Source organism: Mastomys coucha, unplaced genomic scaffold (assembly GCF_008632895.1).
Source record: "Mastomys coucha isolate ucsf_1 unplaced genomic scaffold, UCSF_Mcou_1 pScaffold23, whole genome shotgun sequence".
NCBI lineage: Eukaryota > Metazoa > Chordata > Mammalia > Rodentia > Muridae > Mastomys > Mastomys coucha.
The window spans coordinates 49,932,486-49,960,337 of NW_022196906.1; the positions used below are offsets into that span (position 1 = coordinate 49,932,486).

The 27,852-nt window shown below is 35.7% G+C and overlaps 2 protein-coding genes across 5 annotated transcripts in view; one reads left to right on the plus strand and one right to left on the minus strand.

Moving 5' to 3' along the window:
- Window positions 1-27,852, plus strand: part of Isl2 (ISL LIM homeobox 2) — a 329,789-nt gene that overhangs the window by 291,516 nt on the left and 10,421 nt on the right. The gene's annotated exons all lie outside the window — the stretch shown is intronic.
- The window catches only part of Scaper (S-phase cyclin A associated protein in the ER), a 498,868-nt gene that overhangs the window by 280,941 nt on the left and 190,075 nt on the right, over window positions 1-27,852 (minus strand). For both annotated transcript variants that reach the window (XM_031343583.1, XM_031343584.1), the window contains exon 24: window positions 26,835-26,961. In XM_031343583.1, coding sequence (XP_031199443.1) covers window positions 26,835-26,961 — 127 coding nt within the window. The remainder of the gene's footprint in view (window positions 1-26,834; window positions 26,962-27,852) is intronic.

The following is a 27,852-nucleotide window of genomic DNA, read 5'->3' on the forward strand; positions in this document are numbered from 1 at the left end:
TTGAAGGGGGGTCTCTGGGAGGAGTGGGGGTACAAAAGGAAAACAAGAATGTGATTTAATTCTATTTAATTAAAATATGTTCTTAAATGTTAACAAATTCAGATAAATTGAAATTACGTAACTTTTCTCATCATAATGCAATAAAAGTTTAAAAAAACCTAAATGTACAGAAAAAAGAAAGAATATTAAAATGTATAAAGGAAAAAAAATCAAGTCACATAATGAAGGCAGGGCCATTAAAAATAATCCCTGACTTTTCAATAGAGACACTAAAACACAGAGGGTCTTAATGGATATTCTTTCTGCAAGTTCTGTGAAACCACAGGTACCAGGCCATACTATCATAGACAGCAAAATTATCAATTACAATTGATGGAGAATGAAAAACATTCCACAAACAAACAAACAACACATTTAAGCAATTTCTACCTACCAATACAGCCTCAGTCTGAAGAGACTAACTACATCTAACTATACCTAAGAGGACAAAAAAAAAAAATCCAAGAACAGTAAATAAAAGGGGGGAGACTCATACCCCCACAACAAATTATTAGTAATCAATAAAAATTGTTCAGTAATAATTCACTATTAATAATGTCAATTGTAAAAAAGATACAGAGACTAGCAGAATAAATTAGAAATGTCATCCACCTTTCTATGGCATCCAAGAAACACACCTCACCATCAAGCATAGATATCAGCTCAGGGTAAAAAGATATAAAAGATATTCCAAGCAATGAATCCAAGAATCAAGTAGGTGTCGCTATTTTAAGATGTGATAAAATAGACTTCGAACCAAAACTAATCAGAAGAGATACAGGAGACTATATACTCATTAAATAAAAAATCTACCAAAAGAATATTGCAATTCTATATATTTATGCACCAAACACAAGGGTACCCAAGTTCATTAAAGAAATAGTATTATAGCTAAAATCATGGAGTGATAATGGGTGATTTCAATACCCTACTTTTACCCATAGAAAGGACATGTAGACAAAAACTAAAGAGAGAAATGCTGGAGTTAAATAGTATCATAAATCAAACAGACCTAGCAGAAATCTAAAGAACATCTTACTCAAATATTAAAGGATATACTCCTTCACAGCAACTCATAGAACTTTCTCCAAAATGGACCATATATAGGACACAATGCAAATCTCAACAGATATAAGAACACTGAAGCAACATCCTGAATATTATTTGACCATCATGGATTAAGGCTGGATAGCAACACCAACAGAAGCAGCAGAAAGTATACGAAGTCATGGAAACTTCTAGAATTGGATGGAAATTAAAACACAACATATCCAAACCTATGAGAAAGAGGGAAGGCAGTTCTAAGAGGGAAGTTCAAAGCACTAGGTTACTACTTAAAAAATACTGGAGAGATCTCATAATAACGATTTAATGATACAGCCTAAAGTTATAAAAAAAAGTGATGAAATAATATTCAGAAAGAGTAGATGGGAAGAAATAAACTTAGGGATTAAATTAGTGAAAGATAAAAACAAAACAAAACAACAAAACAAAGATAAAGAATCCATGAAACAGAGTTGGTCCTTTAAGAAAATCCAGACTGACAAACCTTGGCCAAATTAACCAAAGAGATGGGTATAGAAGATTCAAATTAATAAAATTAGAGTTGAAAGAAGGAGATTACAATAGACACCAGGGAAATTTAGAGGAATTGAAAGGACATATTTTAAAAATCTCTATTTCATGAAAGTGGAAATACCTAAAGAGCTGTGTCTAAAATAAGATGCATCATAGACATTCTAGGCACACTGTTATCATGGGTGCAGCCTTTTCTGCTGTCCACATTTTTTTGGTTTTATTAAGATTTCTGGCAGAGAGGAAATACAGCCCTCTGAGTTTCTGATCAGCTGAACAGTACTTTGATCCCTTATAACTTTCTCCCAACCTGGGGATCTCAAAAGAAAAATGAATGGGAGGCTCTCACAAAAGGCAAGAGGGCTACTCCTCTCCTATAAATACTGCCTCTGCAATACTATATCAGTACCAAAAAGAACTTCTTTTCTTTGGGGAAAAAGTTAAAAGCATAAGGTAAAAAATCAAGGACAACTTTTCTTCCTTTGGTACTGTAATGTGTAAAATGTCACCTCAAGTGGGATATCACTGGGCTTATTTATTTGACAAGAATATTTTAACTTCTAGAGAGAATAAATGACAGTGAAATATTAAACATTTAATTCATATGATGAACTTACTTTGTCAAATAAAAATGTTTAAAATACTTTTGAATTTTAGCTCTGGCATTTACCATGCGACCTTGGTCAAGTTAATTTCTCTATTTAAAAGTCAAAAGACAAAATCAGAAGGAACTGTAATAATAAACATGAATGTCTACCTTAGACAAGGGTTTAAAAATCTGGAAAATCATGTGAATAGGTGTGTTAATTGTACAGTAGAAAGCTTAGATCTCAGCTGAGCTGAAACATTAGGACAGTGCAGTTCTTCTGTAAAGGTGTAGGCTGATACCTAATTCCCAATGAGTAGTCTTTTAGCTCTTAGTGCTCTGCCAATTATGAATGTTATATATGTTCTCAAACAAGTTAATATTAGTTTATTATAGACCACTATTATGTAATTTCAATAAATAAAAAAAACCAAACTGGATGTTGTGGGAAGACATACTGTCAGCAACTGTCATAAAGAACCACCGGCCAATCAGTCTTAGGTTAGGAAGGTGATAGGATGAGAGAAAGGATAATGTAGCCGGGCAGTGGTGGCACAGGTCTTTGATCCCAGCCCTTGGGAGTCACAGGCAAGCATATCTCAGAGGTCTAGGCCAGCCTGGTCTACAGAGCAAGTTCCAGGACAGCCAAGGCTACACAGAGAAATCCTGTCTTGAAAACAAAAAACATCAACAAACAAATCTAGATCACTGGTCATGAACGCAGATCATTTTAGTGCTTGCTTCATTAAAAAAAAAAAAAAAAAAAAAAAAAAAAAAAAAAAAAAAAAGAGAAAACAAAAACCAAAAAAACAAAACAAACAAACAAAAATACCCTAGAAATCAGGGGCTGGAGATACTGCTTAGCTATTGATTCCCCTCCCATTGATGCCAGATAAGATAATCCTCGGCTACATATGCAGCTGGAGTCATGGGTCCCACCATGTGTATTCTTTGGTTGGTTTAATTCAGGGAACTTGGAGCAGGGGAGCTCTGGTTGGTTGATATTGTTCTTTTGTGGTGTTGCAACCCCTTCAGCTCCTTCAGTCCTTCCCCTAACTTGTCCCATTTGGAGTCCTTGTGCTTAGTCTGAAGGTTGGCTGCATGTATCTGTATCTGTATTGGTCAGGCTCTGACAGAGCCTCTCAGGGGACAGCTAAATCAGGCTCCTATGAGCAAGTTCTTCTCAGCATCAGCAATAGTGTTTGGGTTTGTTGTATGCAGATGGGATGGATCCCTAGGTGGGGCAGTCCCAGGATGTCCTTTCCTTCAGTCTCTGCTCCACTCTTTGTCACTGCATTTCCTTTTGACAGGATCAATTCTTGAATATTTTTTTGAGATGGATGGATGGCCACATCCTTCAACCAGGGGCCATGCCTATTTACTGGATATGGTCTCTAGAGGTTCTCTCTTCCCTTTGCTGGGTATTTTGGCTAGTGTCATCCGTTAGGTCCTAGAAACCTCTTGCATCCATGGCATCTGGGACTTTCTAGTGGCTATCCTCCACCCAGCCCCCCATCCTGCAATTCTATACACCTCTTGTTCAATTTCCTGATCCTCTGTACTTCTTCCCTGTCTCCTCAAACACCTGATCCTGGCCTGCTTTTTCCTCCCCTTCTGTCTCCCTCCCAGACTGCTCCCTTCCTCTACCTCCCATGATTATTTTCTCCCCCCTTCTGAGTAGGACTGAAGCATCCACAATTTGGTGTGATTTTTCTTTCTTCTTGGGTTTTATATGGTCTGTGAGTTGTATGATGGGTAGTTCAAGAATGATTTTTTTTTTTTTTTTGGCTAATATCTACTTATCAGTGAGTGCATACCATGTGTGTTCTTTTGTGACTAGGTTACCTCACTCAGGATGATATTTTCTAGTTTTATCCATTTCCCTAAGAATTTTATGAAGTTATTGTTTTTAATAGCTGAGTAGTACTCCATTGTGTAGATGTACCACATTTTCGGTATCCATTCCTCTGTTGAGGGACATCTGGGTTGTTTCCAGTTTCTGGCTATTATAAATAAGGCTGCTATGAACATAATGGAGCATATGTCCTTGTTATAGGTTGGAGCATCTTTTGGGTATATGCCCAGGAGTTGTATAGCTGGGTCCTTAGGTAATACTAATCTAATTATCTGATGAACTGCCAGACAGATTTCCAGAGTGGTTGTACCAGCTGCAATCCCACAGCAATGAAGGAGTGTTCTTTTATCTCCACATCCTCACCAGCATCTGCTGTCACCTGAGTTTTTGATGTGATTTTTGATTTTTGATTCTAACTGGTATGAGGTAGAATCTCAGGGTTGTTTTGATTTGCATTTCCCTGATGACTAGGGATGTTGAACATTTCTTTAGGCACTTTTTGGCCATTCAAGATTCCTTACTTGAGGATTCTTTGTTTAGCACTGTACCCCATTTTTAATAGGTTAATTTGGTTCTCTGGAGCCTAACTTCTTGAGTTCTTTGTATATTTTGGATATTAGCCCTCTATCATATGTAGGTAGGGTTGGTAGAAATCTTTTCCCAGTCTGTGGGTTGCCATTTTGTCCTAGTGACAGTGTCTTTTGCCTTACAGAAGCTTTGTAATTTTATGAGGTCCTTTTTGTCATTTGTTGATTATAGAGTATGAGCCATTCCTTTTCTGTTCAGGAAATCTTCTTCTGTGCCAATGTGTTTGACACAAAGAAATCTCTTGCTTTTCCATCAAAAGAAGGTGAATAAATATATATCCAATTGAGTTAAAATGTTTGCGAAATGTGGCTACTATTTATCATGACATCTTCCGTTGGCTTTCAAAGTCACCCAAGCAACTGCGGATAGCAATTATATTGGCTAAGAAGGATACTACTTACAAACATTTCTAAAGAATAATTTGCCTTTTTATACTTATTTCAAAATTTCATTATAATTTCTGATCTGAAATTATATTATTGAGTCAAACAGTAAGAAGTGCATGGTACTGGCATTAAAACAAACTTGATAAACTGTAATTGAAAAGAAGATGCAGAAAGAAACTTACAACTAGAGACCTAATTTTCAAAAAAAGGAGTCAAAAGCACATAGTAAGGGGAAAAATGTCTCTTTAAGAAATGGTCAAGTGGGAAAACTGAATATCCACATACAGAAAAATGCAATGTGGTCCACATCCTTCACATTGCATAAAAATAGCTCAAAGGTCAGGAACCTCTGGAAGAAGCTTAGGTAACAATACTCTTTGCATCAAGCAGAGGCAAGAACTTCTGAAAGGGAATCTGTAATGCACAATCCCAAAAACTGACAAATGGGCTCATGAAATGAAAGAGCTCCTACAAATCAAAAGGAAAGTAACAGCAGAATGAAGTAACAGACTACAGAATGGGGGCTCTTTATAATTATACATCAGACAGAATATTACTATTTACAATATAAAGGATAATAAAATTTAAACACCAAAAAATCCAATTAATAAAAAAAATTTCCAAGGGAAAATACAGAAACAACTAAAAAGTACTTGATAAGGGGTTCACCATTCTTAGCCCTCAGGGTAAATGCCAATTTAAACTGCTGTGAGATTCTATCTTACTCTGGTTAGAATAGTTTTCAAAAAAACAAAAAAACAAAAACTGATGGGGACTAGAGAAAAGAGTATATATTCTCTGGCAGAGGACCCAAATTTGGTTCCCAACAAACACACCAGGAGACTCACAACTGTAACATTAGCTCTACAAATCTGCTAGTCCCTGCACTCACATGCACTTGCTGGCACAGCATACAATATAATAAATAGTAGTGAAATTAATGTTAAAAAATGACGATAAGTGCTGGTGAGGATGTAGAAAAACGGAAATCTTATATGCTGTCTATGAGAATGTCACCCTCTGAAGCCATGAATAGAGTCAGTATAGAGGCTCTTCATATAATTAAAGACAGAACTATTTACATGACCTAGTGATATCACTCCCAATTATATACCTGAAGGGTTCTATATCAATATACCACAGAGATACTTATACACACAGTTATTACTGTAGTATTTCTAACAGCTAGAAAACTGAATCAGCTTAGACAGCCACAAACAAAAAGATGGATAAAAAATGTGATAAATATACATAACTGAATTTAATTCAGCAATAAGGAAAAAAATAAATATTCTAGGAAAATTAATGTAAGTAGAGAATATTTGTTAGACTCAATAATACAAACATTGTACATTTTTCTCACATTCAGACAGTTGATTTAAATTTATATAGGTGTCTACATACGATAATATCTATATATTTATATATATATATGTGTGCATGTGCGTGTTTGTGTGTGTGTGTGCGTGTGTGTGTGTGTGTGTGTTGTAGGCCCTGAAAACAAAAAGAGGACCATGACAAGGAAGGAAAAGATCTTAAGGCAAAGGAGAGGAAGAAAAAAGAAGAATGAAATCCTATGGCAAGGCAAAGGGGGAAATGGAGACTAGAAACCAGGGAGAGAGAAAGAAAACACAACAGCATATATGTATAAAGATGTCATAATGATATCTATTAGGTGCTATGTTAAAGAAACAAATTAAAAAACTCAAATTTTCAATTTTGCATCCAACCCTGTATCCTGGAAAATAAGTCTCAGTGTATGGTGGGATGTTTGTAGAGAAAAGAAAAGAAAACAAAGCAAAACAAAAACTCCAACCAATTGAAATAAAAGTTTAAAATAAAACTGAAAAAACTTAAAAGACTCACAGAGAAAGTTAAAAGTTAATGATGACCATAAAAAAAAGTCAATGGAATACTATGTAGCCTTTAAAAATATTCCAATAGTAAGAATCTCTCATCTCTTTTGAATGGTTTATTAAAGTTATGTGCTGCATCCTTTTGAAATCTAGCAAATTAAAAATTAATAAATAGATCTTCACCAATTGATGTAAAATAACATTTTCATATACTAATTTGTAAAAACCACTATATTATAGTGAATAAAAATGTGCATATACATGTATATATATTTATATATATAATGTATATAAACAAACATATGTAGAAGAATACATTCAAGAGAGCTAACATTTCTGATACAGGAAGAGAAGGCTAGGAGATAAAAGAGAAGAATTTTATTCATTTCATCTATATACTTCTGCATTGTATATTTTTAAAATAATGAATATGTTAAATGTATTATAATAGTACAGATCATTCTTCCTTAATAAGTCTGTGAACCTATATGTCCTCACAGCAGAGACTAGCCAAATCCTGAGAGTCTCCTCACATGACTGAATGTCATGGGCTCCTTTCGATCACATTTATATGGAAGAAAAGTTTGTAAGTCACCTATTTTCTATAACACATTATTTTAAGAGAGAAACTATCATGTTTAATTTTTAAAATTTAAATACACTGAGTTACTTGAAATACTTTATTTTCACAACATTCTAAGTCTGGACTATAAAGGATATGTTATAATTCTTAAGGACAATTCATTTTCTATCCTAGTCCATTAGTAGAGGAAAATCAATGCAGCCAACTTAAACATATTAGACTTGTGTGGAGCTGCTCCTCTGTCCTCTTCCCACATCATCTTTGTCCTCTTTAGGAAAATTCAATTAGCAGCATTTGTCTCCTCCTCTGTCAGCAGAAGGCAACATGGAGATTGTCCTCACCACTCAAAGACATGTAAGCAGGGCTTGCTGATTTTCTGACTTGCTAGTTAAAGGAATTACAGCTCCTTCTATAAATGACTCTATGTGTCTTCTCATAAACACAGTGACAGCTCCTGAAATCAATCTTTCATGACCTTATTGATTAGGACACTTAGAAATAATGAGACGTCACTGGTAGTAGAATAATGCTTAGAAAAATGAAAAAAAATACTCCAATGGGGGCTTGCCTATTAACATCTCTGAATTCATCTTTCTACTGCCCCTTTCCTGTACCAAGATCCAAGTATGATCTAAAGTTAATCTCTATTTTCCCATGAATGTGCACTTTTAATACTTGATGGTAACATTTTAAAAACTAAAATAAATAGGTTTGAGATACTTTTGATATTGTTTTTCTAAGCTCTAAAATCAAGGTATCATTCCTAAATGAAGGGAACACTAGGATTTTTTTCAAGGCTGAATCAGGAGAAAAACCATGTAAAGAAAAATCTGCACATCAAAAAAAGCTTCAAAACTGTTTCAGTCATCTGGATTTTTTTAATTAGATATTTTCTTTATTTACATGTCATATGATTTTTCCTTTCCCAGTTTCCCCTCCAACAAACAAACAAACAAACAAACAAACAAACAGACAAAAACAACAAGAACAAACCCCTGTTGCCTCCCACCTCTTCATGTTTGCCACCCCACTGTCTCCCACTTATTAGCCCTGGCATTCCCCTACCCTGGGACACAGAATCTTCACAGGGCCCAGGACCTCTCCTCCCATCCTCTACTATACACATGCTGCCAGAACAATCAGTCCCACCATGTATACGCCTTGGTTGGTGGTTGAGTCTCTGGGAGCTCTGAGACTACTAGTTAGTTTATATTGTTGTTAGTCCTAAGGGGCTGCAAACCCTTCAGCTCCTTTGGTCCTTTCTCTAACTCCTTCATTGGGGACCCTGTACTCAGTTCAGTGTGGAGAAAGAGGAACACTCCTCTATTGCTGGTGGGACTGCAAGCTGGTACAACCACTCTGGATATCAGTTTGGCGGTTCCTCTGGAAATTGGACATAGTTCTACCAGAGGACCCAGCTATACCACTCCTGGGCATATACCCAGAAGATGCTCCAACATGTAATAAGGACACATACTCTACCATGTTCATAGCAGCCTTATTTATAATAGCCAGAAACTGGAAACAACCCACATGTCCCTCAACAGAGGAATGGATATAGAAATTGTGGTACATCTACACAATGGAGTACTACTCAGCTATTAAAAACAATGAATTTATGAATTTCTTAGGGAAATGGATGGATCTGGAGAATATCATCCTGAGTGAGGTAACCCAATCACAAAAGAACACACATGGTATGCACTCTCTGATAAATGGTTATTATCCCAGAAATTCGGAATACAAGAAGAACAACCCAGAAACCACAAGAAATTCAAGAAGAAGGAAGACCAAAATGTGGACATTTAATTCCTTCTTAAAAGGGGGAACCAAATACCCATGGAAGGAGTCGCAGAGACTAACTATGGAGCAGAAACAGAAGGAAGGACAAGCCAGCCTGATATAGCTGTCTCCTGAGAGGCTCTGACAATACCTTACTAATACAGATGTAGAGGCTCACAGCCATCCATTGAACTGGATATATTTTTTTTTTTTGCTAAGATAATAACAATTTAAAGCACAACATCAAATAATTTTAGTATTTCATCTTCTAATTAAACTTAACTTCTCATAGTATATAGATTAAAACAAAGCAAACTGCAGCCCAAAGAGGAGCAGAAGTGCCTGATAGTCTACATGACTTTCCCTGAATTGTGGATGAAATGCCTCTAACCTCTTCCTTCAAGTGAAGAGCTTAGTTGAGTAAGGACAAAGACAGAATCCTACATTCATTTTCAAATAACTTACATTATCTTGGACATAGTAAGGAAATAATCATATTTCATTAAAATGTAAGCCTGTAGAGATTTGTTTTTTTTACTAGATATTATCTTATTTACATGCCATATTTCTCCTTTTCCAGTTTCCCCTCCAAAAAATAAAAATAAAAAAATAAAAATAAAAGTTAAAAAAACAAACAAACAAACAAACAAACAAAACCCCTGTTCCTTCCCCCGTCCTCCTGTTCATCAACCCACTCTCCCCCACTTCCTGGCCCTGGCATTCCCCTGGGGCATAGAACCTTCTCAGGACCAAGGGCCTCTCCTCCCCTTGATGACCAACTGGGCCATCCTCTGCTACATATGCTGCTGGAGCCATTAGTCCCACCATGTGTACTCTTTGGTTGGTGGTTTAGTCCCTGGGAGCTCTGAGGGTACTAGTTAGTTCATATTGTTGTTGATCCTAAGGGGCTACAAACCCTTCAGCTCCTTGGGTCCTTTCTCTAGCTCCTTCATTGGGGACCCTGTGCTCAGTCCAATGGATGGCTGTGAGCCTCTACTTCTGTATTAGTCGGGCACTGTCAGAGCCTCTCAGGAGACAGCTATATCAGGCTCCTGTCAGCCAGCACTTGCTGGCCTGCAGAGATTTGTACCTGCACAGGGAAACAGGCAAGCTACAGGTTTCCAGTCAGCACACTAGCTTCTGCAGGATTTTCTAAGCTTTACATTTTTTCTGGCAGGAAAAACACTTAAAGAGTCAGAAGGATCATTTGAGCACAGGAGGTCAGTATCAGTTGTCTACTAATTTATACAGCAAGGGCATATGCTTTCATGTGTGAACCTCAGTTATTTATGATGCTGAGCTTCTGAATGTCTTGTCTGTAGCTTTGCATGTTTCCTAATGGATTTCCTTTCTTAATTCTTTTACATTTTCACTAGTCCATTTGCCAGGTAAGTGTGCAGAAAGTGTCTTTGCATTCATGGCATTAAGTTTTGCTTATGCTATATCACTTTTTCCCTAAAAACTTATATTTATTATTCTTGAAAATATTTTGTGCCCTATTTCTACAATAGCATAGTTTGCCTCCAATCTATACAGATGAGAGTTCATATTTTTAAATGTTTTATGATTCTTTAATTCATACGACTGTTACTTGACTATAGTAGTAAACTGTCACAATTCCATGAGAGTGATATGTATTCTATGATTACTTTTCAGAGAAGGAAACTAAAGCCTACCAAGGTTTATTTAAACCAGAAAATTCTCTGTGATTAAGTAAAATAGTGATTTTTACTTGCTTTAGTTAATATTAGTTAAAATGTGCTTAGAAATCTGCTAATTTAAAAGAAGTCAGTTGAGTTGACGAAAGCTGGCATCAAATTACACACACAGGTACTAGCATTTTTTGTTCTCATCGTCGCTATTTCCGAGAACCCAGACTTAGATAAATGTGGTTAAAAACAGTAAGTGTTTACTTACTGCATGAAGCAATCAATCACTAAGGTGAGCCACAAACAGAATAATGTAGGAGAGGTAGCATGATGGAGTAGTGTAAGACTGCGATGAGAAAACATATCAACAAGCACATGTTACCAGAGGCTGAAACCATCCAACATCACATCTGTTAAGGTCAAAGGGTCTCCTGTGCTAAAATTTATTTGTTTGCTTTTAATTATAATTACTGAAAAAAGAAGATATGTAATTTGCTCTTCTCAATAGCAATACCATTTCCAGAAATTTAAAGATTAAATAATTCAGGGTCTCACTTCCCAAAGGTTATTTTCATGATACTTCTTCCATTAACATTACAATAACACTGCTTTACTGAAAATTTTCTACAAATTATTTTAGAAAAGTATTTTATAAATTAACTTTTTTCAAGATAAATGTTTAAATTTGTCTTTTGCACAGATATTTACAAAATTTTCTAAACAATATAAAGGTTGTTTGAGATATTTGACTAAGATTAGCACTTCAGGGCTGCTGAGTAAGGCAGCGTGGTGGGGGATAGTACCTGCTGCCAAGCCTGTCAGCCTGAGTTCCGTCCCTGAGCACACCCAGAAACACACACACACACATGGTAGGAGAGAACTGAGTCCTTCCAGTTGACTTCTGGCCTCCATGTGTGAGTCATAGTATGTATGTCCTCCCTACTAATAAATATAGACTAAAATTCAAAACTAAAACTTTAGGGAAGTCTTTTTCTCTCTGGTAATGACTGGTAATTATGGTTTTGAGTTGCTTTGTCTACATCTTGTAGATAAGCAATATTCTGCTCCTAGGAAAAAATAAACAGTCTTCCCAACAGGGTGTAAGGCTTATTTAGTTTAAAAGGCAACTCTAGGGCTGGGAAGATGCTCAGTGCATAGTACTTGCAGTGTAAGAATCAAGATCTGAGTTCAAATCCTCAGAAGTCTCACAAAAACCTGGACACTATCCTATGTACCTAAAACCCCAGTGCTGCAGAAATCAGGGGAGAGATAGAAACAGGAGGACCTATGGTTGCTTGCTGGCCTCCAGGTTAGCTTCAGGTTGAGAGAGAGACTCCGCTTCAAGGGAACACAGTGGAGAATGATAGAGTAGAACATTTGACATACTACTGGGGTCTCTGGAAGTGTCTCCCCGACCCTGCTGTTAACCGGGTGTATATACTGGTTAACCAGGTGTATATACTTCACATATAAACCACATACATATTCACACATTTTTAAAAACATGAACTCTATGCCTACAGTTTTAATTTCAATACAAATTTTCTAAAGGAGGCTATACACTGGGTTCAGTCAGCCAAATCAGGCCTCTTTCTCCATTAAACCAAATCCTCAGCTTATACTTGTTAAGTATAAAATGGCATATACCGCTTTCCAACATGTAAAACAAGGCTCAATATCAAACATAAAATAGTTATACAAATTACTAATTAATTAGAATAGCCAAGTCATAAAATTCTGGATTTATGTATTGTTTTTTGACTCCAAAAATATTTTATTTTTAAAACATAGTTTTAAAATGCCTCCAGTGCTAGAGTAGGCAATGAAAATCATTCTTATCAGTAATCATTTGGATGGAGAAAAAAACTAAATTAACTGTCTCGCTCATGTTAGGAAGAGAAATTAATTCCAGAAAGATACTAAACAAAAAGTAAAGGCAAAACTACAGTCTCAAAAATAGAGGAGGTAGGAGAATATTTTATAAGAAGGGAAAAACTATTAATATAAAAGATAAGATAAATATATTTGACACACTGAAAGTAGATACTGTGAGGTCCTTGAAAAAGCTAAGAATGGTGTCTAAACTGAAGAGAAAAATTTTTATAAAATGGTGGGAAAAATACAAAAATTTAAACAGGTATCCCATAAAACTAAAAACACAAATGGCCAAAAATAAGTAAAAGTGCTTGAATCTTTCAATAGAGAATTCCACCAGAAAACTATACAAGGTATTATAATAACTACAAAATTGACAGAAATTTAAATCTTACACTCTATTTTAGGCAGGGATAGAATAAGGGCCCTCACACACTAATGGGAAGACAAACTGGTGAAATTGCTTTGGAAAACTGCTTAACATAGTATAAAGGTAGAGTAAGGGTAAAAATAGATGACCCAAAAATTCTTCAGGGGAGGTTTTATCATGGAGTATCAGCATTCATGCTTAAAAGTACACTTGTAATAACTCAACCAGGGACTTCTGACTACAGGGTGGTTGAGAAGCCAAGTCTGGATGAGGACTAGGACTGCTGGGCCACAATACTAAGCTTCTTTCCCTAAATTACCCACTATCAAGAGCTACGTATGCTAGTGTATGTCTCCCAGGAGGACCTTGGCTTCTAACAGGTTCTTGAGTACCTATGCTGCTATAGCAGCCCACAGGTATCCCACTGACCAGCATCAAGTAGCCTCACCAGAAATGCTCATAAGAGGGATAATGGTAGCTATAAAAACATAAGTCTGAACTGTTGAAACCCAAAAAGTATGGTTAGAGCATAGCTAGCATGAGAATGTGTAGGGGGACAATGTGCAGAGAGTGGCCTTGGAACCTGAACCAGAGAGGGACAGACAGATGGATAGACAGACAGACACAGAGAAAAAAAGCTACTCTTTGTCTCACCATCGATGGATGGCATTAGTATGCAGAGAAACCCAACATCCTAATTACACACAAATGTATATAGGTGTGCAGTCCTGTAATTTCCCTTCAGATTCTGAATCACAAACAGCCCTGCTTATGGAAAGTTCTATCTCTAATTCACTATGAGAAGATTGAAACATGCTAGGCTATAGGGAACTCTTGCCAGTGAATCCTAACACAAGTCCATGCTCACATAAATCTGGGGTACAGTGAAATAACTTGTCTGAATTAATGAGATAGCATTCTACCCCCACATCTGGGGGGATTATCAAATAACAACCGAGAAGGAAGAACAGCAGCAGCATCCCAGTGAAAGGAAAATATTTACGTAGGGTTTACTATTCTCTATTTCATGCTATTGCCAATTTAAACTAAAACAAAACAAAACAAAAACAAACCCTTTTTAGTTTTTTAATGACTTTGCTCTCATTTCCAAGTGTTTTACTTTCATTGTTACACTACTGTGTTTTAACTTCCATCTAACCGAAGTGATATTTCTGACTATCGCTTCTTTGTGCACACTGACAAAAACCTTATGTTTCCACATCAACGACAGTTTGTCTGCTCTCTATTAGCATTCCAACTTGCTCATTACTTCCTTTTTCCTCTACTCCTTTACCTCACAACTTAAAAATACCTTTAGCCCTCAGAAAATAATAGCCTACATTTTCCTCAGCCAATAACTCAAATGAAGCCACAGCCTACAGGCAGCTCAGCAGGTTGGAGGGCATCTTTTCTAGGTGCCTCAGCTGTCTCTGCTTCTTCCTGGCTTCGGGGCTTATCTGAGGGATTCTTTAGTGATTAATCTTGGGGAATGAGGGACCTAGTGAGTCTGGCCAGTTGTAGAGACTTCCTGAAGCTACTGTGTATTTAACTCCCTATGCTACAAGTTTTCCTGCATGATGGAGTTTCCATCTCCCCATTTAACGTCCTGTCCGAAAATATTCTGGTGTTTCATCTCCCTATCCACATCCCATGTCTTATTTTCCATCCAAGATGATGCAAAGTTTTCATCTTAGGAGAAACTGATACACAACTTGCATGTATTCAGAAATGACATTTTCATGATAAAACTAGAAAGGCAAAAGTTACTCTGAAAGTCCAAACTACTAGTTTATCTTAAAATAAGGATAATGGATTATGATTAGCCAATAATAATAATAATAATAATAATAATAATAATAATAATAATAATAATAATTGGAGAGAAGACAAAAGGCTCCAGGATACTGGCAAGATTCTATTTCTCCAATGGTAATTGGTAAGATGATTTTAAATAATTATATGCAAGTGTGTTCTATTAAAAATGCATATTTTTGGGGCTGGAGAGAGGGCTCAGTGGTTAAGAGCACTGACTGTTCTTCCAGAGGTCCTGAGTTCAATCCCCAGCAACCACATGGTGGCTCACAATCATCTGTAATGGGATCCGATGCCCTCTTCTAGTGTGTCTGAAGACAGCGACAGTACACCCACATACATGAAATAAATAAATAATTTTTTTTAAAGAAAAAAAAATAAGAGGCTGGTTCTCTGGAAAAAATGCATATTTTGTTACAAATGGCAAGAGGTTCAAAATATAATGGAAAAATAGTCCACAAATAATTAACCTGAATAGAAAATTACCAAAACTGTGAAAAAAATGTTTTTATAAATCAGTACTACCAATATTCATCTGTGAGTTTTTTATTATAAATCCATTTGACTTTTAAAAGCTGCTTTCATAAAAGTCACACTAAGTAATTCCAGATAAAATGACAAAGGCCATTATGTTTGTATCAAGAAAGACTTATATAGGAAGGTCTATTTTAGAAATAATATTCATACAATGTATTTCATGAACTATCTTATTACTGACATATGATACAATGAACAAATTAAAGTACTTATTCAACTGAATGAACTTTTTTGACTCATGCATTTGTTTAATTATCACATAAAACGAAATACATAGCAGTATTATCCTTTAGTTATCCAAAAGTATTATCCAGTATTATCCAAAAGTTCCTGCTGCCTCTTAAAGAGTTAATTTTCTTTATCTCAAAAATGTCCTTTCTTAGCTGAGTGGTGCCAGTGTACACCTTTAATCCTAGCACTTGGGAGGCAGAGGCAGGTGGATCTCCGTGAGTTCAAAGCCAGCCTGGTCTACACAGTGAATTCCAAGACAGCCAGGGCTACACAGAGAAACCGTGTCTCAAAAAAGCCAACAATGACAACAGCAACAACTAACAAACAAAAAAAGGTCCTTTTTAAAGAAAATATAATTCATATAATGTTAAATCTTTATCAGATTGAAGAACCCCATTTGTCAATATGTCTTGAGTCTTCTAACTCAAGATAGCTGAGAAATATCTAACAAAACATTTCCTTTTCTTTGGGCTATAAATACATCAATTTTTGACAAATTATGGAGCCATAGAAGCAATTTTAGTTAATTATCTGGTGCTCTGAGAATGCAGATGTGTAAGCTGAGAAGAGTGAGAACATAAAATGATTTTCTCGTATTGAATACTTTCCAGACTTTCCAGTTCTACACTGAAAAATTCCAGCTGAAAATAAGACACAAAACCAAACAACACCATGGGCTGTGGCAGATGGGCAATGCCTAGAAGCCTGAACACAGTGTTCTGAATTCAATTAGTGGTGAAAAGTCTCAAGGACGAGTGATTTCCCCTCTCTCAGCCTAGGTGTGTGATAAGTACCTGCAAGTGCTAAGGACCTGCAAATAGTTGGAAAAAAGATGGAGAGGAGTTTTAATGTTTGCTCTTTGTATGTTAATATAAATTTCCATGATAAAACTTGAAAACCTCATGCATGACAGGGCTGGCTAAAGACATTAAAAAGTACATGTGATTTGCCTCTTCTCATCCTAGTTCAAACTGTGAATTCTGCTAGCTATGTAGCTTGCTTATTCAGGTTTAAGAGATTAACAGCTGAATCTCAATTTAAATTTGGCAGCAATCTAAAAACTTAGTAAGGGCAATTGGATAAACTCTACATTCAGTCTGTCTGCTTAAACTGTTTACTTACAGTAACAGCACACACATGTCTCATGTTACCACAGAAAGTTCCTGGGATGTTATTACTATCTAATCATAAAAGTAATGTTCATCATCACAGAGTACTGAAAGAAGTCAAAGCAAATACAAATCATGCTCATCTGTACCAAATTCAACAAAAATAGTAAAAATAAGGGACATGTCTTTCTGGATTAAAAAAAAACATTTTAGAATGCATATGAAATAATTGATCATTTCTGTAACAAAATTCTTTTGTTTAGAACAATTTATTTTATCTTGAATTTGTAATGATAACTTTAGGATGACATATAGAAAAGATTTAAGAATGTAAAGAATAGTTGTAATATGAACGCAGTATTGTCTGTGAAAAGAATAGAAGCAGTCAAGAGCGTAAGCTTCACATGATGTCAGGGTGTCACAGTTGTAGCACTTTGGAGACAGAGTCAAGAGGATCACTTGAGTTTTGGAGTTTAGATCAGCCTGCCCGCAGTAATAATCTAGCTCAAAAATAAACAACAAAAAAGCAAAGCCACCCGAGTGAGGGGTTCTCTATACACTTGCTTCTCTGAATAATCACTCTTCTGAGAGAACATCAAAAAATTTCTATGATTACTACCTATGTATGAACTGTAATACATGTGTGTGTGTGTGTGTGTGTGTGTGTGTGTGTGTAAGAGTAGGGGAGAGACTGAGACTTAGAGTCAGATTTGGCTATTTCTTGAATTTTAAATTACTGGAATTTAAAAAGTATATAGACATATAAGCGTTGTGAAGTACAATCATACCCAATTTATAGTTTCATTGCTGATAATAATATTCAAACAATATTATATTATATGACAATCTCATAAATTTGCCTTTTTAGCCACTGATATTTGAGTTAGTCTCTATGATCAATGCTGTCTTTGCATATCTGTGTTAATCAAATATGATACAAATGCTCACAACTTTAGTTAATAATAGCAAACTTATAAAAAGTGATAGTACCAACTTATAACTACACAGAAATGTCCCCATTGATCTGGATCATTTTTGAGACTTTCTATGTTCAGGTATTTGAAATTCTGTCATTCTGTGACATAGATCATATTTAAAAATGAGTTACTACTTTAAGTTTTCCTGATTAGTAAAAAAGCTGATCTTTGAGTTTAGTGATTATTTCGATTTCTTCTTTTAGAATGGATAATCTCTTATTTTCCTTGTTTATTTTCCCTAGCAGTGTTTACTGTTTGAATAAAGTATAAATTCTTCAGAATAAATTCATTATTAATTTGTACGAAATCTTGTTAATTACAAGATACATAAAATTACAAGATACATAAATTACAAGATACATAATTATATAAAATTTCCCTATGATGCTTTTTATTCTTATGGATACATATTGTTGAATCAAAGTTTCTATTCTTAATGGTCAAATTTATAAAGATTTCTTTTTAATGATAATTTTAAATCTTTTTTGAGAGAAGCACTGATTGGTACTGAATGCAAGACATCACACAGGTCAAGTAATATATATGACTGAGCTACATTACCACCCCCAACTGGGCAAAACAGCAAAGTAAATTTGGAATTACTCTCGGTTTAAAAATAAAATTTTCATAGGATATAAAAATCATTATAATAGCACCTTTCCTTATATCATGTTATTAGCATATATTAATTGTATAAAACAATTATGTTATACAGTGACATCTTCATAAATGAATATTGTGGAAGATCTTATACACATCCTATTCACTATTCTTCTATTGTAGTCACTCCACCTCCCCCAAGTTCTCACTTTACAAATTTTTTCCTTTCTAGTATCACATTTTTCAATCTAGATTTCATGGAACACATAATCTGTCTTTATGAGTTTGCATTATTTTTCATAACATAAGGTTGTTTAGTGCTATGAATTTTCCTACAAATGATTTAATTTCATTCTCCTTCATGGCTGCTATTGATGTAGCCAAGATTGTTTACTGACTTGATATAGTGGTTACTGTAAATAAGGTCACGATAGAGAATGTGTGGGCAGGTATCTTTATTGTATGCTAATTTGATTTCATAAGGGATATACACATGGCTAGGATAGCTGGATCACACACTACTATTTTTATTTCTTTGAGGGGCATTCATAATGATTCCCATAGAGGGAGCAGTAATTTACATATTTACTAAAAGCTTTAGAAGAATTTTCATTTTTCATCAAAAAATAAAAATAAAAAAACTCAAAACCAAACTGATCAGCATTTGTTTTTTTCTTAGGATACTCTTCTCCTAATAGCAAAGTTCCATGGAGATTTGATTCTCATGTTCCAGATGGCGAAGAACATTTAATTTTCATATATTCACTGTATTTCTTTTCCTAGTGAGTTTATTATTGCAGATACTAGCTCCTGATTTTTGTTGTTGTTGTTGATATTGTATACTGGACTGACGTTGCTTATCAGATCAAACGGGAAATCTGACTTCTTCTCTTCCTATCTTTGTGTGTTTTGCTTCTTCTCTTTCATTTATTGCTCAAAAACTAGTAAAAGTGGAGAAAGCGAACACTTTTGTTTCCTCCCTGATTTTAGAGGAAATGTCTTATCTTTTCCTTCTTAGTATAATCCTGGCAAGAGGCTTCCCACACACAGCTTTATGTTGTACACATTCCTATCACTAGTTTCTTCAATCTTTTCATCATGCAGGGATGCTTCACTTTCTCAAAAGATTTTTTGTACAGAATTTGTGTTGAACCATATTAGTTTGTTGTAGTAAATCATTTATTGCGTCCCTGGGATGAAATTAACTACATCATAGTGTAATGAGTTTTATCTTTTCATTTGGGAAACTGGCCTACCATTTTGCTAGGCAACTTAAGGATATCACTGCTTTGCAGAATGAGTTTGCTACTACCTCCCTAACTGTTGTAAGTAATTTATATAGTATTGTTGTTAATTTTCTTCTTTTAAAAAATTATTGTGTGTGTGTGTATAGGGGTTTTGCCTGCTGGTGAGAGACAGAAGAGAGAAGATTACTGGGGACAGAGTTAGACAGCTGTGAGCCACCAACATGGCTGCTGAAAATTAATCTGAGGTCTTCTGGAAGAGCAGCCAGTGTTCCTAACTGCTGAGCCAGCTCTCCAGCCCCTGTTGTTCATTTTCTTTAAAAGTATGGTTTGGGTTGGCAGTGAATTGGTCCAGTCTAGTAATTTTCTTTGTTGGCAAGATCCATTACTGCTTCAATCTTCTAGATCACTGTGCCAGGATAAGAGTTTTATATTAATTTCATTTGAGTTGTTCGGATATTTTTAGAAATTTATCCATTTCTTCTACATTTTCCAACCTATTGGAATATAACTTTCAAAACACTGTCTAATTATCCTTCTACTTCCATGGTACCTGTTATAATACATTCTTCTTCTTCCCCAAATTTCCTAATGGGGTATTTTCCATTTGGATAGTTTGACTAAGATCTTGTCATTCTTGCTTAATCAAAGAATCAACTCTTTGTTTTATTTATCTTCTTTACTATTAGATTCCATTTTATACACATCTGTCTCATTCTTTATTATATCTTCTGGTTTCCTAATTTTGAACTTGATTTTTTCTAGTTTTTTTTTTTTTTTAAATCTTGAGGCTCACAATTAGATTGTTAGCCTGTGTTGGCTCTATATTTAATGTAGACATTTATAGCTATAATTTCCCTCAGCACTGCTGTCAGTATATTTCAAAGTCTCTGATTAAGTTATTCATTTGATTTTAGAAAATTTGAAATTTCCCTAATTCTTTCAATGAATCATTAACTATTAATCATTTTATATATATTCATTTTATATCTATGTAGGTATTTACTAGAGAGCTGAGAGTTTCTTACAGACAGCAAACCAGTAGTATTGTTTTATAATCTCCAATTACCACCATATTGTGTTGTTCCACTGGCTGTGTTAGCACTGGGTAACTGAGAGCTATTACATGTAATAGTCACTTGTCTTGTTGCTGCAACCAAAAATCTGACAAAAGGAACTGAAAAAGGGAATACTTTGGAGGCTACAGAACGTCGTGGTGGGGAGGGACATCACAGTGGCAGGAGCCCGAGGAGGCACCAGACACACTGTGTGCAATCAGACAGAGGTGAGTACCGCTGCTTGTTAGTGTTCTCGTATGTTTTTGCAGTCTAGGACCCCAAACCTGGAATTGCACTACCTACATCAGAATGGGCCTTCCCACTCTAACAGACCTAATACACATAACCCCTCACAGACTCAAGCAGTATTAGTTGATTGAAATTAATTGAAAAATCATTGTTTTTTCTACTAATTGAAAAATATACACTAACTTTTCTTTTCTTCATCCAGAGGTTTGTTGATTTGAATTAGCAATGTTTGATTCTTTTTCAAGTTCTCATTTGTTTATTATTTTTGTAACATTTACACTTACCTAAATTCTCATGATTGTATAATTCTTTTTCTTCCCTTGTATGTACTATCTCTTTAAGTATTTTTTACTATAATAGCTGCCTGAATCAGAGCATGAATTGTTTTAGTTTATTCTTATCATGGAAAGTCTTTAATTTTCCTTTGATTCTAAAGGATGATATTGATGGACATCATGTTCTTATTTGTCTATGATCATGTTTTAGAACGTGGCATCAATCTGTGCTTTCTTGGTGTTTAGTTTATACTGAAAGGTGTGATGTTATTCGATAAAGTAACTTGGCACATTTCTCTTACATATCAAATCCTGGTTCTGTTCTAAGAATTTTAACTGTAAAATACACAGAGGATATTTTCTGGCTAGGTGTTTTAGGGACTCTAAATTCTTCCTGCACTTGAATGTCTATTTCTTTCCTTAGATTTGAGAAAAATTCTTTAACAATTTTACTAAATAGGTTTTTTTATAATTTAGTATTTTTCAATAACAACAGAAAAGAAAATTACAAAAATAATGTATAATAAACTATGAAGTTCATTAACAAAAGTAAAAGTAATAAAAGCAAAAGAATGAAATAAATAGAAATGTGTGGGATAAGAAAGGGGGAAGTAAGGGAGAAGAAAAAAGAAACAAACAGAATATGACAAAGAGGAAAAGAGAAAAAAATCAAAATGTGATTACAAAAAAAAGGATACATAAAAGCGAGACTAATCAAAATAGAAACACTGTACTTATAAAGTAAAAATCACACTGAAAATAACAGTAAAAAGAATAAAAGGTTTAAAAATATAATTGGAGACACTTTGGGGTTGGGGGCGCTCTGATACTGCATCTACCAGATGCATAGTGGTAGGTTGGTGGGTCACAGCTGGAGTTTATTATGCTTGGTGTGCAGGCTGGTACTGCATGCAGGCTGTGAGATGGGCAGGCCAGTGACTCACTGCCAATGTCAGAGTTGCATTGACTTCAGAAGACTCCCTTCCCTGTATATAAAGAACCAGCTGATTCTAAGAGCTTTGGGGTCTGAGGACTAGGAAGGTTCCTAGTTGTCCTAGGGTTCTGTCCCAGAGGAACCCTGGATTGTATAATCTAAAGATAGCATATGTTCAAACTGAGAGCTGTCCTCTGAGTGCCTCAGAGTGTACAGGAAGCAAAGTACTCACTTCTGCATTTTTTTTTTTTTTTTTTTTGAGACAGGGTTTCTCTGTGTAGCCCTGGCTGCCCTGGAACTCTGCAGACCAGGCTGGCCTCGAACTCAGAAATCCACCTGCCTCTGCTTCCCAAGTGCTGGGATTAAAGGCGTGTGCCACCACCGCCCAGCCTCTAATTTCTGCACTTAAAGGTACCAGGCATTCTGTCTGCCTGTCGGTTGCTACTACTCTCAGTTGCTGCCCAGCGGTATGCTGAGGAGAGAACAAGCATTAATAAGTGATTTGTCAAATTAGGGCTCAGAGTTCCCAGTCCTACTCACAGCCAACCATACACAGCAGGGATGCAGCTCTAGAAGGTAAAATACTAGTTCCGGGCATGGAGCTAACAGCTTCCACAGTAATCACAGGTAACAGGGCATGGAGTTAAACGCCTTGACAGTAATCCACAGGTAACAGGGTGTCTTGGGGTTACTACTGCTGTGATGAAACACTATGATGAAAGAAACTTGGGGAAGAAAGGGTTTATTTCACTATTGGCTTTGTAACTGATTATCATCAAAAGCAGTAGGGCAGGAATTCACTCAGGGCAACAACCTGGAAGCAGGAGCTGATGCAGAAGCCATGGAGGAGAGTGTCACTTACTGGCTTGCTTAGGGACCCAAGAAGACCAGCCCAAGGATGGAACCATCCATAATGAGCTGGGCCCTCCCCCATCACTCACTCATTAAAAAGATGACTTACAGCTAGATCTCATGGATGTATACTCTCAGTTGAAGTTCCCTCCCTTTAGTAACTCTAATTCATGTGTCACAAGACTGGCCAACACATAGGACCCAGAGTTAAAAGACTGCAGTGCATGCCCGTGCATATATATGCATATGTGTGCGCATACACACACATACTCACACTCACACTCACAGAGGATATTTTTCTCATGCAGTATGATTTAACTAGGTTTTGGTCTTTTTGATAGTTACAAACATCAAGCAAAGCATTCAGTCTCACTCTTTGTTGTTCTCTTACAAGCCACCTCCCTAGTTAATCGTCTTATGTTTCTTTTGGGTATATAAATACTTTTGAAATGTATAAGCTGTTCTGAAAACCATAGTATCTCCATTACATTTTTAACAGTTTAAGTCATTTATATTTTGCCTTTGCCTGGTGTTACTGTCATCGGTGGGTGACCTACTCAGTCACTAGTGCTAATTTGATTCTCGTAAGTAATTGCAAGATTGTATTTACTTTCCTTCACAGCCACCTAGTGCAAGTCTATAGTCCTTGCAAAGCCTGTAGTCATAGCTTCATGTATGACTCACCACAGCTTGTTTCTGTGCTTGCTTTCTTTTTTTGATGTGCTTGTCTGTTTGTTCTTCTCAAATTATTTAACAGAAATGATCTGAGGTAGGCCAGTGAGAAGGCTCAGCAGGTAAAGACACTGCAAAGCCTGACCCTAAGCTCCATCCTTGAGACCCATCTGCTAGAGAGAATCGACTCCTGTAAGTTGTCCTCTGATGTCACACACATGTAAATAAATAATGTAGTAAAAAGAAGATTATCTGATGACTAAGATGAAATATCTGTATGTATTTTACCATGAAGAATGCTACTTCAATGATCTCAGACCACTTCAAACTTAACTCAGCATTTGAAATAACAGAAGTGCTGTGAAATGGGGTTGTAAATTACTTTTGGGTTATAATTTTTATACTGTGCCAAGATGCCTCCTTCAGAGTCTCTGGCAGTAAACAGAAGTTCCACTGTATGAGGGAGCAGGCTGGATGGTCTCATCATTATGGAGGAGACCTTCCATTAGACCTCACACCTCAGCAGCCCTTACACTTCTTTCTCCAACTTCCCTCAGGCAGGCAAATTTTCATGGATACTCAGAAGCTCTGCTTTCTAAGTTTTTTCTTTTGTTTTACCATTACAGTTCTTTGAAGAAAATCCTTTCTCCATTGAAAAAATTTTTTGAGAGTTGATACAAATCTACCCAACACAAATATTTATATATACATGGAAGTTGTTAGATACTGCAAAAAGAATAACACATGCAATACACTTTATACACTATTCATTTCTGAAGGAAAAAAGAGAGACATAACAATCCCAGGAGTTTTTATTTTGGATCACTTCCACGACAAGAGATATTTATCAATAAACTTAAGCTACTAGGCTTAAAATTCTTAGAATCTCAAAAAAATTATATGAAGAAACTATATCAGAGAAGCAATAGAAAACACTAGTATTAAGAGAAGTCCTCAGCTGAGCATAGTAGCAAGTGCCTTTAATGTCAGCACTTGGGAAGCAGAGGCCAACTGAGCTCACCAAGGCTACACAGTGTGACCCTGTTTCAAAAGGAGGGGTGGTGGTAGGGAAGACAGATCCTTAAAGCTCATGTTTTTACCATTATCAGTGAGGGCAGTGAGGAACCACCAGTCCCTCCCTCTCTTGTCACTGACAGGCTGGTTTCCGATGTTTGCCTGCAGTTTGATTACTCCGGCGGCTTTCCAAGCAGAAGATGGTTATTTACTATTCCTAGCCGAATGACAAATACCACTAGTGGAATCCCACTGCAGTGTCAGGGCAGCTCTATAGAACACAAGTCTCTGTGAAGCCAGTGTATCTTGGCCAAGTGAAAGGAATTTCATTATAAAAGCAGCAGAGGGCCTTTCTGTGACTCACTTTGCACTCTTAGGTGGGCCTGCAGGCTAAGGACGGCTTCACAGCAAGGTTCCTGACACAGACCATTTAGACTAGGAGCCAGACAACACTTTCTCTCCTTTACATTATATAAAACCAGTGGTATTTTGGTAAACTGCCCCTTTGTGCATTAAATAATCTCATTTTGGCATCTATACTAAATACCTTTTTTGTATAGGTCATGTTAACTTTTTTCTTAAAATTTCTTTGAATAATTCAATCTAAAATATGTTTTCTGAGATTAGCTATAGTGGTGGTATCTTTAAACAAATACAATTTAAAAATTAATTTAATTTAAAAAATGATCAGTATATATAATATTTAAGGATTCTTTTCTCCAGCCACATCAAACTTCTAAATACTCTGCCTAGCACTTGCTGACAACTACCAATTTATGAGCTCTTCAGCACTCTGAAGGGGGTATTTTAGAGAGGAACTCATTATGTGTTTCTGCCACAAGGCAATACTGAATGTGCCGCTGTTGGTTCCCATGGAAGACTATACTGTCTACGCCAAAGTGTAACTTAGCATAAAGGTTTGTCATTCATATAGCTGAGAACCCAGCAATTCCACACCCAGCTTTTAGCACTGACTCTCAAAATAAGGTTTTTGGGCTTATATTACCACCATCTCATGGGAACACATTAGACATTAAAATTCTTGGGACCCACCCTAAAACTACTAAATCAGAAATCCAACATGTGTTTTTACAAGCCCTCTAGTGATTCTGATGTCTGATAAATGGGTAAAATACAGTATTAACACAATCAAGTACTTTGTAATATAGAAGGTGAATGAAAATATTCCAGATACATTTATAAAACTAATAAAATTAGAACAGAGATCTAAACAATAACATTAAGTCTATGATATATTTTAAAGAGTTAAAACATACAATAGTTACTATATTTTTTAAGAAAGAAAAATTGTGTGACAAAGCAATAAAACTATTTTCAAAACAAGGAAATATTGTTTCGAGAAAACAAAAATAAAAATAATGCTAATAATTATAGATAGCCATTACTTTAAATGAAAAATGAGATTTCACCTAAATGCTAACAAATAATTAACTTGCAAATTGTCATTTAGTTACCAGGAAATAATGTAAGTACAGTATGATATTCTCTAGACAATTTTTAAGAATTATTTTAAAAGAAAATTTAAAGACATGAGAAAGCATGAAATTAGCTAGATAATGAAGTAAATACACAATAAAAGGACTAGGGTAAAATAAAGTGACATGTTATTGATATTATTACATGGAACTTTATACTTCTGTATATAATTTCTTATATACATTTTCTTCTGTGTATAGTACCATTAGAATCAGTACAGATTTTAAAGCATTGCTGAGACAGTAACTTAAATTATTAAAGGAAGTTACCAAATTTTCTGTCCAAAATGGGTAGGAAATTAGTATTTCATAGATATTTTGTTTTAATTTATAAGCTATATAGTTCAATGCTTTATATTTTGTGCCATCAAATTACATGTCTGTATATTTATCAGTTCAGAGTAAACAATTTATAAGGGGAAAACTATCATAGAAAACCATGGTCTAATTAGGACTTCACTAAAAACAAAACAACAGAATAATACAATACCAAAAAATTTTAAATTATTTATCAATTGTTAGCTGGCTTTTAACAACACAGAAGAAAAACACAAATTCTGCTTTATTTCTTGTCACAGTGAGAAATCATCTCAAAGATCAAGGGTCAGGCAAGAAAGATTTGTTACATACCTCTTTCTCCAGTATCCGAGCAATCTCACCAAGGGTCCGATCCAAAGCTGAAGCCTTATTATTTACCCAAGAGCCACTGTCTTGTACTTGAAGTTGTTTTACAAGATCTTTGGCTAATCTCTGAAGCCTTGAATACAAAATGAAAAACTGCATTAATTAATTGTGTGTATGTGAATATATATATGTATATACACATATCTTTATTTATGTATTTATTTATTTCTAGATTATTTTTCTAAACACGTAAAATACATGCTACTCTCAATATTCTACCTGAAACTTCTCCAGAGAGCAGCCAGGGGAGGAAATTGACAACTTCCAGACTATAGCTCTTCATTTTTAAGACTACATCTGTATTGGCTGGATGTGTGTGTCAACTTGACACAAACTAGAGTTATCATAGAGAAAGTAGCTTCAGTTGAGGAAAGGCCTCCATGAGATCCAACTGTAATGCATTTTCTCAATTACTGATTAAGGGTGGGAGGGCCCCTTGTGGGTGGTGCCATCCCTGGGCTGGTAGCCCTGGTTTCTATAAGAAAGCAAGCTGAGAAAGCCAGGGGAAGTAAACCAGTAAGGAACATCTCTCCATGGCCTCAGCATCAGCTCCTGCTTCCTGACCTGCTTGAGTTCCAGTCCTGACTTCCTTTGGTGATAAACAGCAACATGGAAGTGTAAGCTGAATAAACCCTTTCCTCCCCAACTTGCTTCTTGGTCATGATGTTTGTGCAGGAATAGAAACCCTGACTGAGACAGCATCTAATGCAACAACCAGCAGACATTGGCCTTGGCTATAGTGAATGAAACCATTCTTTTTGTGTGATCCTCAAATTAAAAAGGAGTTGGGAGTGGTAGAAAGTAATAGGGTGATGATTCAGAACATAGTAAACAACCTAAGAAGCTTTAATTCTATTTACTTAAAATGTTTTTAAATGTTAACAGATTCAGATAAATTGAAATCCTGTAACTTTTCTCATAATGCAATAAAAGTTAAAAAGAAAAGAAGAGAAAAAAAAAGAGC